The sequence below is a fragment of the Scyliorhinus torazame genome, chromosome 30 (assembly GCF_047496885.1).
Source record: "Scyliorhinus torazame isolate Kashiwa2021f chromosome 30, sScyTor2.1, whole genome shotgun sequence".
Taxonomy (NCBI): domain Eukaryota; kingdom Metazoa; phylum Chordata; class Chondrichthyes; order Carcharhiniformes; family Scyliorhinidae; genus Scyliorhinus; species Scyliorhinus torazame.
This window is the reverse complement of record NC_092736.1, coordinates 27,613,613-27,626,297: the sequence shown is the minus strand read 5'-3', so window position 1 is coordinate 27,626,297 and position 12,685 is coordinate 27,613,613. Positions and strand designations below refer to the sequence as shown.

Sequence of the window (12,685 nt, the reverse complement as noted above, 5' to 3'; positions counted from 1 at the left end):
ACGGTTCAATTCCCGTGCCAGCCTCCCCGAACAGGTGCCGGAATGTGGCGACCAGGGGCTTTTTACAGTAACTTCATTGAAGCCTACTTGTGACAATAAGCGATTTTCATTTCATTTCATTTTCAACTTGGTGTTGTAAGACTTCTTACTATGCTCACCCCAGTCCAACGCCGCCATCTCCACCTCATTTGGAGAGGCAGGGATGAATCGAAAACAGCATGGTTTTGTTAAGGGGAGGTCATGTCTGGTCAACTTGATTGAATTTTTCGAAGAGGTGACCAGATGTGTAGATGAGGGCAATGCATTTGAAGTAGCCTACTTGGACTTCAGAAAGACTTAATAAGGTCCCACATGGGAGACTGATGGCGAAGGTAAGAGCGCATGGGATCCAAGGAGATTTGGCAAATTGGATCCAGAATTGGCTGGGTGGCAGGAAGCAGATGGTGATGGTCGAGGAGTATTTTTCTGACTGGAAGCCTGTGTTCAGTGGGGTCCCGCAGGGATCAGTATTGGGATCTTGCTGTTTGTGGTTTGTATAAATGATTTAGACATAAATGTGGCAAGATTTGCGGATGATACAAAAATTGTTGGGGTGGTAAATAATGAGGATGATGGCCTTCAATTACAGGAGGATAAAGACGGGCTGATCAATAAGAAATGGTATTCAGTCTGGATAAGTGTGAGATGATACACTTGGGCAGGACAAACAAGGCAAGGAAATATATGATAAATGGCAGGACCCTGGGAAGTACCAAGGATCAGAGGGAACTTGGTGTGCATGTACACTGGTCCCTTAAGGTAGTAGAGCAGGTAGATACAGTGGTTAAGAGTGCATACGGTATACTTGGCTTTTTTAGCCGAGGCACAGAGTTTAAGAGCAGGGAGGTTATGCTGGAACTGTGTAAAACGTTGGTTCGGCCACAGCTACAGTATTGTGTGCAGTTTGGAAATCCACATTATGGGAGGGATGTGATAGCCACTGGAAAGGGTGCAGAGGAGATTTACCAGGATGTTGCCTGGGCTGGAGAGTTTCAGATATGATGAGAGATCCATACTGGGGTTGTTTTCCTTGGAGCAGAGGAAACTGAGGGGGGTTATGAGGGGCATAGATAGAGTGGACAGGGAGACACTTTTCCCATTGGTGCATGGATCAATGACCAGTGGGCATGGATTTAAGGTAAAGGGCAGGAGGTACGGAGGGATGTGAGGAAAAACCTTTTCATCCAGAGGGTGGTGGATGTCTGGAGCCCACTGCCTGAAAGAGTGATGGATGCAAATACCCACATAACACTGAAGAAGTATTTAGATGTGGACTTGCGATGTCAAGGCATACAAGGCTATGTGCCAAGTGCTGGAGAATGAGATTAGGATAGTTAGGTGGTTGTTTTTTTTGACTGAAGCAGATGCGATGGGCCAGAAGGGCCTTTTCTGTAAACCCGCTGACACTAAGTCCACCAGTAGATGTGATCTCTCCATGTTGTATATTTAACACAGAAAGCTAAGCATTGCTGGCAAATGCCAGTTAATGGTATTTTAGTGCAGATGATTTGCTAACAAACTGAAGTCTGGGCGCAGCCTTTCTGTTTACTTTTGTGGTCTGGGCATTGCTGGCAAGGCTACATTTAATGCCCGTCCTGAGTTGCCTGAAGGGTACCCGAGGTGTGAGGACTGGAATAAAATGTAATCCTGACCAGGCCGGGTGTTAAGTGAGCCAATTAACAAGACGAGAACTTCTTTATATAGCCACTTTCACAATCTCCGGACTACCCAATCTACATTACTTTTTGAGGTGTTGCAATGGAGGAGGAAACGCAACAGCCAATTTGTGCACCGGAAACACCCCCACTATTGCATAATAACTCAGCTCTCGTTTTGTTCTGGTCTTGTCTTACCAGATTTGTTTTGGTCGATTTCGCAACACACTGTGACCGAAGTTGAAGCCATGGCGTCCATTGTTAACCCGCAGCTTCATGAATGCTGCGATTATTAACCATCTGCTGAGTGAGCTTTTGTGGGCCATTGTGTTACTCATCAGCACCCAACTAATTGATGGTTGTTGAGCACTTGTCTTCTTGATGTGTTTATATTTCTACCATGCTCATGCAGAGTGATACTGTAGAAGCAGACACCCAAAGTAGAAGTAGGAGGAGGCCATTTGGCCCTTCGAGCCTACTCCACCATTCATCATCATGGCTGATCATCAAGTTCAATACCCTGATCTTACCTTTCCCCCCCATATCCCTTGATCCCTTTAGCCCCAAGAGCTACAATCTTGAATTCACACACATTGGCCTCAACTACTTTCTGTGGTAGTGAATTCCACAGATTCACCATTTTCTGGGTGAAGAAATTTTCCCTCGCCTCAGTCCTATATTCTCAAACTTTGACCCCTAGTTCTGGACTCACCCACCATTGGGAACATTCTTTCTGAACCTACCCTGTCTAATCCTGTAAGAATTTTATAAGTTTCTATGAGATCCCCTCTCACTCTTCTAAACTCCAATAAGTATAATCCTAACTGATTTAATCTCTCCTCATACGTCAGTCCCACCATCCCAGGAACAGCCTGGTAAACCTTCACCGCACTTCCTCCACAGCAAGAACATTGGGGCAGCACGGTAGCATTGTGGTTAGCACAATTGCTTCACAGCTCCAGGGTCCCAGGTTCGATTCCGGCTTGGGTCACTGTCTGTGCAGAATCTGCACATCCTCCCCGTGTGTGCGTGGGTTTCCTCCGGGTGCTCCGGTTTCTTCCCACAGTCCAAAGATGTGCAGGTTAGGTGGATTGGCCATGATAAATTGCCCTGAGTGTTCAAAATTGCCCTTAGTATTGGGTGGGGTTACTGGGTTATGGGGATCGGGTGGAGATGTTGACCTTGCGTAGGGCGCTCTTTCCAAGAGCCGGTGCAGTCTCGATGGGCCGAATGGCGGCCTCCTGCACTGTAAATTCAATGTTAATCTGTTAATCCTTCCTCATATAAGGACACCAAAATTGTACCAAATATTCCAAGTGTGGCCTCACCAACGCCCTATACAATTGCAGATAAACATCCCTATTCCGATACTCATCCTCTCGCTATGAAGGCCAACGTACCATTTGCCTTTTTTTACTGCCTGCTGTACCTGCGTGCACTCACTTTCAGCAACTGATGCAGGAGTACACCTCAGTCTTGCTGAGTATCCACCCCTCAATTTACACCCATTCAGGTAATAATCTGCCTTCCTATTTTTGCTACCAAAGTGGATAACCTCACATTTATCCACATTTATACTGCATCTGCCATGCATATGCCCACTCACTCAGCCTTTCCAAATCACACTGAAGCACCTCTGCATCCTCTTCACAGCTCACCTTCCCACCCAGGTTTGTATCATCTGCATATTTGGAGACAATACATTTAGTTCCCTCGTCCAAATCATTAATATATAATGTGAACAGTTGGGATCCTAGCACTAATTCTTGTGGTATCCTGCTAGTCACTACCTGCCATTCAGGCAAAGGCCCATTTATTCTTTGCTCCCTGTCTGCTAACCAGCTTTTTATCCATCTCAAGACACTACCCGTAATTTCCACAGTCTTTAACTTTACGTAGTAATCTGCTGTGTGAGACCTTGTCGAAGTCACATTTCCTGAAAGTCTAAATAAACCACATCCACTGGCTCCCCCGATCAACTCTGCTAGTTACATCCTCAAAGAATCCCAGCAAACTTGCCAAGCGTGACTTCCCTTCCGTAAATCCATGCTGATTTTGCCTTCTTATACCGCTGTGAACGGCACGGTCACACAGTGGTTAGCACGGTTGCTTCACAAACCCACCATCCCAGGTTCGATTCCAAGATTGGGTCACTGTGCGGAGTCTGCACATTCTCCCCGTGTCTGCGTGGGTTTCCTCTGGGTGCTCCGGTTTCCCTCCACAAGTCCCGAAAGGCGTGCTGTTGGGTGAATTGGACATTCTGAATTCTCCCTCGGTGTACCCGAACAGGCACCGGAATGTGGCGACTAGGGAATTTTCACAGTAATTTAATTGTTTTAATGTAAGCCGACTTGTGACAATAATAGAGATTTTTCAATGCTGTGCTATGGAATCCTTGATAATGCATTCGAGCAGCTTCCATACTACTGACGTTAAATCTATAGTTTTGTTTTCTCTCTACCTTCTTTTTTGAATAGTGGGCCTACATAAGCTAGTCTCCAACCTGCAGGAATCATTCCAGAGTCCAAATAATTTTGGAAAATGACCACCAATGGATCTACTATTGGATAGTAGAAGTCCTTGCATTGTGCAAGATCCAACACCTGGTTTTCTCTTGGGGTCCTCACATAAGAACTAGGAGCAGGAGTAGGCCATCTGGCCCCTCGAGCCTGCTCCGCCATTCAATGAGATCATGGCTGATCTTTTGTGGACTCAGCTCCACTTTCCGGCCTGAACGCCATAACCCTTAATCGCTTTATTCTTCAAAAAACTATCTATCTTTATCTTGAAAACATTTAATGAAGGAGCCTCTACTGCTTCACTGGCAAGGAATTCCATAGATTCACAACCCTTTGGGTGAAGAAGTTCCTCCTAAACTCAGACCTAAATTTACTTCCCCTTATTTTGAGGCTATGCCCCCTAGATCTACTTTCACCCGCCAGTGGAAACAACCTGCCTGCATCTATCCTATCTAGTCCCTTCATAATTTTATATGTTTCTATAAGATCCCCCCTCATCCTTCTAAATTCCAACGAGTACAGTCCCAGTCTACTCAACCTCTCCTCGTAATCCAACCCCTTCCGCTCTGCGATTAACCTAGTGAATCTCCTCTGCACACCCTCCAGCGCCAGTATGTCCTTTCTCAAGTAAGGAGACCAAAACTGAACACAATACTCCAGGTGTGGCCTCACGAACACCTTATACAATTGCAGCATAACCTCCCTAGTCTTAAACTCCATCCCTCTAGCAATGAAGGACAAAATTCCATTCGCCTTCTTAATCACCTGTTGCACCTGTAAGCCAACCTTTTGCGACTCGTGCACTAGCACACCCAGGTCTCTCTGCACAGCAGCATGTTTTAACATTTTATCATTTTGATCAGTTCTGGGTCCTCTGCTGTTTGTGATTTTCATTAATGACTTGGATGAGGGAGTTGAAGGGTGGGTCAGATAGGATGCAGAGCTGGGCTGAGAAGTGGCAGATGGAGTTTAACCCTGAAAAGTGTGAGGTTGTCCATTTTGGAAGGACAAATATGAATGCGGAATATAGGGTTAACGGTAGAGTTCTTGGCAATGTGGAGGAGCAGAGAGATCTTGGGGTCTATGTTCATACATCTTTGAAAGTTGCCACTCAAGTGGATAGAGCTGTGAAGAAGGCCTATGGTGTGCTCGCGTTCATTAACAGAGGGATTGAATTTAAGAGCCGTGAGGTGATGATGCAGCTGTACAAAACTTTGGTAAGGCCACATTTGGAGTACTGTGTACAGTTCTGGTCGACTCATTTTAGGAAGGATGTGGAAGCTCTGGAAAAGGTGCAAAGAAGATTTACCAGGATGTTGCCTGGAATGGAGAGTAGGTCTTACGAGGAAAGGTTGAGGGTGCTAGGCCTTTTCTCATTAGAGCGGAGAAGGATGAGGGGCGACTTGATAGAGGTTTATAAGATGATCAGGGGAATAGATCGAGTAGACAGTCAAAGACTTTTTCCCCGGGTGGAACACACCATTACAAGGGGACATAAATTTAAGGTGAAAGGTGGAAGATATAGGAGGGATATCAGAGGTAGGTTCTTTACCCAGAGAGTAGTGGGGGCATGGAATGCACTGCCTGTGGAAGTAGTTGAGTCGGAAACATTAGGGACCTTCAAGCAGCTACTGGATAGGTACATGGATGACGGTAAAATGATATAGTGTAGATTTATTTGTTCTTAAGGGCAGCACGGTAGCATTGTGGATAGCGCAATTGCTTCACAGCTCCATGGTCCCAGGTTCGATTCCGGCTTGGGTCATTGTCTGTGCGGAGTCTGCACGTCCTCCCCGTGTCTGCGTGGGTTTCCTCCGGGTGCTCCGGTTTCCTCCCACAGTCCAAAGATGTGCGGGTTAGGTGAATTGGCCAATGATAAATTGCCCTTAATGTCCAAATTGCCCTTGGTGTTGGGTGGAGGTGTTGAGTTTGGGTAGGGTGCTCTTTGCAAGAGCTGGTGCAGACTCAAAGGGCCGAATGGCCTCCTTCTGCACTGTAAATTCAATGATAATCTATGATTAATCTAGGACAAAGGTTCGGCACAACATCGTGGGCCGAAGGGCCTGTTCTGTGCTGTATTTTCTATGTTCTATGTTCTAAATAATAATCCCTTTTGCTGTTATTCCTACCAAAATGGATAACCTCACATTTGTCAACATTGTATTCCATCTGCCAGATGCTAGCCCATTCACTTAGCCTATCCAAATCCCTCTGCAGACTTCCAGTATCCTCTGCACTTTTTGCTTTACCACTCGTATTAGTGTCGTCTGCAAACTTGGACACATTGCCCTTGGTCCCCAACTCCAAATCATCTATGTAAATTGTGAACACTGTTCTCACTGTTAAGATTGCTACGAATGTGACACCTTGGCCACTTCAGAGTGCAAGAAAAATAGGTAGCAGAAGGGGAAAAGGGGTCAGGCCTTTCAGAAACTCTTTAAAAGTAGGGAGGGTTTTTTGGGATAGATGTAACATTGACTCTAGAAGCATGCGGCAGTTTAGGAAAACTATTTTATGGGATGTGCACATTGCCGGCCAGACTGACATTTCTTTGCCCATCCCTAATTGCCCCTCGAAGGTGATGGTGAGCTGCCGCCTTAAACTGCTATAGTCCCTGTAGAGTAGGCACGCGTACAGTGCTGTCATAGAGGGAGTTCTAGGATTTTGACCCAGCGACAGTGAAGGAGCGGAGATATAGTTCAAGTCAGGATGGTGAGTGGCTCGGAGGGGGAACTTCCACCCCCTTACAAAGTGAGTGCGTGCAGGTACAGCAGGCAGTAAAAAAGGCAATTGGTGCGTTGGCCTTGATAGCAATATCGGAATAGGGATGTTTTACTGCAGTTGTATAGGGCGTTGGTGAGGCCACTCCTGGAATATTGTGTTCAATTTTGGTGTCCTTATCTGAGGAAGGATGTTCTTGTTATAGAGGGAAAATGTAGGTGGTGTTTCCACATATTTGCTGCCCGTGTCCTTCTGGGTGGTCGAGGTCACCGGTTCGGAAGGTGCTGAATTAATTGAGTTTCCTTATGTTTGAAGAAAGAAATGATTTTATATATGATCTCGGGATGTCCCAAACTGCTTTACAATGCAATACGATGTGTTGAAGTGCAGTCACAGTTGTAATGTAGTAAAGTGTGGCAGCCAGTGTACACTGCAAGATCTCTCAAACAACCATGATATATGTAACCAGACAATGTATCTATTTCATGATGCTTGAGAAATAAACAGCGGGCGAGCTCCCCTGCTGCACTTTGTCAGAATGTAATTTACAAAGGGCAGATATGCCTTCCCCAAGTGCTGCACTGGTGTGTCAGCCTGGATTACGTGCTCCAGTGACGGGTGTAGGATTTCATCCCATGACCTGTCGGGCGGCACGGCGGCGCAGTGGCTAGCACTGCTCCCTCACAGTGCTGAGGACCTGGTCACTGTCAGTGTGGAGTTTGCAAATTCTCCCAGTGTCTGCTTGGGCCTCACCCCCCACAACCTAAAGATGTGGGGAGGTGGTGGTGTAGTGGTATTGTCACTGGACTAGTAAACCAGAGAGCAGAAGTCATGCTCTGGGGACCCGGGTTCAAATCCCGCCACTGCGGATGGTGAAATTTGAATTCAATAAAAATCTGGAATTAACAGTCTAATGGTGACCATGAAATATTGTTGATTGTCGTAAAAACCCATCGGGTTCACTAATGCCCTTTAGGGAAGGAAATCTACCGTCCTTACCTGGTCTGGCCTACATGTGACTCCAGACCCACCGCAATGTGGTTGACTCTTAATTGCCCCTTCAAGGGCAACTAAGGATGGGCAATAAATGCTGGCACAGCCTGCGACGCCCATGTCCCATAAACAAATACAAAAAAATGAGGATAGGTGGATTGCCCCTTAATTAGGGGATAAAAAATTCTGTACTCTAAATTTATTTTTAAAAAATACTTGGGCCTATTTGCTGTGCGTCATATTTAAAATAAGTGAAAATATGAAATATTTAAAAGATGTTTCTTTGAATTGTGGCAACAATCTCCAGCCTGCTAATGCTGCTTTGTTTTCAGGTATTCAACATTTACATGGCTGGACGCCAGCTCTGCTCTCGTCGCTTCCGTGAATTCACTATCCTTCACCAGAACCTGAAGAGGGAATTTTCTGACTTCCATTTCCCGAAACTCCCGAGGAAGTGGCCCTTTTCACTGTCTGAGCAGCAGCTGGATGCCAGGCGGCGGGGCCTGGAAGAGTATCTCGAGAAAGGTGAGCTTGGCACACACTGCCTAGTGCAAGTCCCGCTGGTATTTGTACAAAGCCCCCTTACCGCAGTGAAACCGATCACAGCCTTTCAGAGGCCGATGATGAGCGTGCGACAGGAGTTGTAGTTGGAAAAGATGTGTGAATGCATGGCTAAGGCATAAGCATGGTCCTGGTTAAGTAAATTCAGTGTTTTTTCATATTATGAACTTAATTTGGATTCTGTATGTTGCAGTGATTTGTGGTTCATTATGATTGCGGCTTGTGTGTTTAAACCTGAACACATGTATTGGTAGGTTTCAACTATGTACAGTTCCAGTATGGTCTTGCATGGAGCTATTCCATCCAGGCACACTGCTTGCCAAGTTCAGTTCTCAGCTGTTCTCTGACCATGTAACTACATACATCACACTGTGGGCGGTGCCACTCTCTAGTCTAACGTTAACCCTTGCTCTGCCCAGCACCGTTGCATTATAATGCACATGGGCACATTTCATCACTGTGTGGGAGGCGGTGCACCAATTAGGACACGGGTCAAGAGAAATTGACATTCTGCTTGCAGTGAAAGAAACCATGCTGGATGCAAATCTTCACTCTTAAAAGCCTGCCTCTTTTGGGTTTCTGAAATAAAAACTAAGTGCTGGAAAACCCCCAGTCTGGCAGCATCTGTGGAGCGAGAAACACCGTTAATGTTAACTGTTTCTCTCTCCACAGATGACTGCCAGACCTGACACTTGCAATTTTAATTTCAGATTGCCGGCATTTGAAGTATTTTGCTTTTATCTTTTTTTAAATGTACCTGCTTTAGTGCTTCTTGCTGCCAAATACCTATTACTGGGACTGACTACCAGCATTGAAGTTGGTGTTTCATTGGACTGTTCGAGTGGTGTCGGCTATGGCTCAATGGTAAAACACGCTCTCCTCTGGGTCAGGTGGCCATGGGCCAAACCTCACTCCAGAGACTTGAGCAGATAATTGAGACTGACACTGCATCGCAGTACCAAAGGAGTGTTGCACTGTCTCCTGACCAATACCTATCCTCGTAGCTAACGACACCAAAAACAGATTGTCTGCTCAATTAACCCACAACATGTGGGACCTTGTTATATGCAAACTGGCTGTTGTGCTTCCTTAATTAAAACCATGAATACACTTCGAAAAGTGCTTTGGCTAAGAACTTTGGAATGTCCTGAGGGTCGGGGGAAGGCACTTTATAAATGCAGACTTTATTTGCGTAGGTGGTAGTGAGGTAAGTGATTTTGAGGCTTACTCTGGTTTGTGCAATGTGACTCCTTGGTTTGTGATGCAGAACAAGGCCAGCAGCGCGGGTTCAATTCCCGTACCAGCTGGGAATTCTGAATTCTCCCTCTGTGTACCCGAACAGGCGCTGGAATGTGGCAACTAGGGGATTTTCACAGTAACTTCATTGCAGTGTTAATGTAAGCCTACTTGTGACAATAAAGATTATTTATTGGTAATTTGGAAAGCTGATGAGTTCAGTGTCTTGTTGGTGCCTGTTTCCACTCGCATTTGTATGTTAACTGCCCCTCTCTATGGCTTTCTCATTGACACCAATAATTTCATTTACTAGTTACATTCTTCTCTCAATATTCATTGCTGGAGCTGACCCACTAATTCATTTTTTAATAACCCCTCACAAAGGGCTCTTTGTCCATCTTATTGGGCAACTACTCTGAAGCAAGCTGGTGATTCAATGGTGCATCTTTCAGAAATTGCTGCTGTTAGTTTGATTGTAGCATTTGATTGAAATAGATTTGAATAAAGCTTGACTGGCTTGCGTTTGAGTGGCTGTGTGCAGCTTGAGGGGTGTAGTTTGGGAGTAATTATGCCCCCCTGAAAGACCTTTTTTCCTGTCAGGGCTGTTTGTGGATGGTTCAGCGAAGGCAACCCGGCTGTTAACAGCCACAAAGAATGGCAAATAAGATCCGCCCCCGTCTTCCGGAGATCCAGAGAAGTTGGATCTCTTAGGCCAAAGAAGCGGGGGCAGTGAAGCTGGGATAAGGACAAATTGAATGGGCTCCTTGAGGGACAGCAGAGGGACCCACGGATTTCAGCCGAAAAGTACGTGACTTGGGAATCGTTGACCCGAGGGCAGACAGAGCCCCTCAATTTAACATTTTATCCAGAAGATTGAACCTTTGTGCAACATTCCTTTAGTGCACCTTCAGAGAGCAGCTGCAACAATGGTGGGTTGTGAAGGAAAGAGGGTCTGCGTTTCCCCCCCAACTTATTCATAGGATGTGTGTGTCGCTAACAAGACCAGCAGTTGTTGGCTATTCTCAATTTCCCTTGAGAGGATGATGATTGCACTGCTGCAGTCCATGTGGTATTGGTGCACCCATGGTGTTGCTAAGTCGAGTGTTCCAGGATTTTAGCACAGCACCAGTGAAGGAATGGCAATGTACTTTTCATTCAGGGTGGTGTGTAACTTGGAGGGGATCTTGCAGGCGGTGGTGTTCCCATGCATCTCCTGCCCTTGCCGTCCTCCGTGGCAGAGGTTGTGGATTTGGAAGATGCTGTCAAAAGAACCTTGGTGAGTTGCTGCAGTGCACCGTGTATATGGTACTCACGGCTGCTGCTATACACCGATGGCGGATGGGGTGAAGATCAAGTGGGTTACTTTTTCCAGGATGTGGCCGAGCTTCTTGAATGTTGGGGCTGCACTTATTCAGACATGAATGGAAAGGGCTGAGGGGAGCCTGCAACTGGTACAAAGGGCAATGTTACATTGAGCAGTGCCTCACAACCTAACCGTGAAAGAGAATGGCAGATTAAAAGGTGGATTAAAGAAGACTGCAAGGGAATAGACAGAAAGACAGTTACTGCAAGAGATTGTTTCTGGATTTTTCCAGTGCCATGGGACATCGGCTGTGTTATCCATTGTGCGTTAGCTGATACGCTTGTGAATAGTGCCACAGGATGTTACTGTGGCAGTTTTGTAAAGATGATATTTGAGAGAGATTTTGGCTTTGGACAGCTTCTGTCAATCTGCTAACAGGCTGACCCTGTCCTGCCTGGGGAAGTGACCATTGAAAGGTCTCTTTATATCAACTGTGGTGCTGTGCCAAAGAGACCATGTGAAGGACCCGTCATCAGTACTCATTCTGAAAGACAGCAGTTTCCTTGCTGTGAATGCGTGTGTTTGTCTCGATATTATCAGGGGACTTGTGGGGAGTGTTGATGTTATCGGGGTACTAGCTGGGAGAAAATGCAAAGAATAATTTGGATGAGATTTGACTTGAAGTAACTGTATCCTTCCCTAATGACTGTACAAAATAATTCTTCAGCTTGCCTAAGAATGCCATACACCATTTTTAAAGTGCTCTATTTTATGCTGCTATTGAGTCCATGGTGCACTATGCTTGGGTCTAATTCGTTATATCTTAACAAGTTAACACTGACAAAGCTGTTCTTCTTCATGTGTTTTTCTCGTTGAGGTCTGAGCTCCTCTGCTGATATCAAGCCTTTAGTTGGTGCCAGTGTCACGGGAGGATTTGCAATAGGCTTTAATTTTAATGCTGTTTTTCTTTCCTATTTTAATTTTGCACCTTGCCTTCCGAGGTGTTCTCTCCAGACCCCTGTTAGAATAGATCACGAGCTATGCTACCCAATTATTCTATGTTCCCCTCTTCTCTGTGCAGCAAGCTGGCTGGCTGGGGAGTCTGAGGCCTGAAGCTGCCCATTCTGTGCCTCCGTGCACAAAACCAACGTTGCAGTTTTATCTGCACCAAAGATAAACGAGACCGAGCATTGTGATTTGCATGGAGCAAGACTCTTGAAACTGTTGTGACTGAAGCTGCACTGTGTTGCTGGTGGCATTTAAATTCAGGTGATAAAATCTGGAATATAAAGCTACTCTCAGTAATGGTGACCATGAAGCTATCATGGGTTGTCGTAAAAACCTTATCTGGTTCATTATGTCCTTTAGGGAAGGAAATCTGTGATTGTTACCTTGTCTGGCCCACATCCAGACCCACAGCAATGTGGTTGACTCTTAACTGCCCTCTGAAATGGCCTAGGAAACCACTCGGTTCAAGGACAGTAAATGCTGGCCGTGCCAGCAACAACAACAGCCCATGGAAGAAAAAAGAAATAAAATTTACACCAGTAATAGTGCAAATTACGCCATGAGGGTTAAGATGATTTGATGGCATTCTCCATGCCTACCTATTTCCTTTGCAAGCTGAATCCAGACATAACCCTGAACTAGAACTCAGC

General features: G+C 45.7%; 1 protein-coding gene across 2 annotated transcripts in view; it reads left to right on the top strand.

The window, feature by feature from the left end:
* Nucleotides 1-12,685, top strand: part of LOC140404468 (sorting nexin-27-like) — a 195,179-nt gene that overhangs the window by 87,368 nt on the left and 95,126 nt on the right. For both annotated transcript variants that reach the window (XM_072493049.1, XM_072493050.1), the window contains exon 3: nucleotides 8,260-8,452. In XM_072493049.1, coding sequence (XP_072349150.1) covers nucleotides 8,260-8,452 — 193 coding nt within the window. The remainder of the gene's footprint in view (nucleotides 1-8,259; nucleotides 8,453-12,685) is intronic.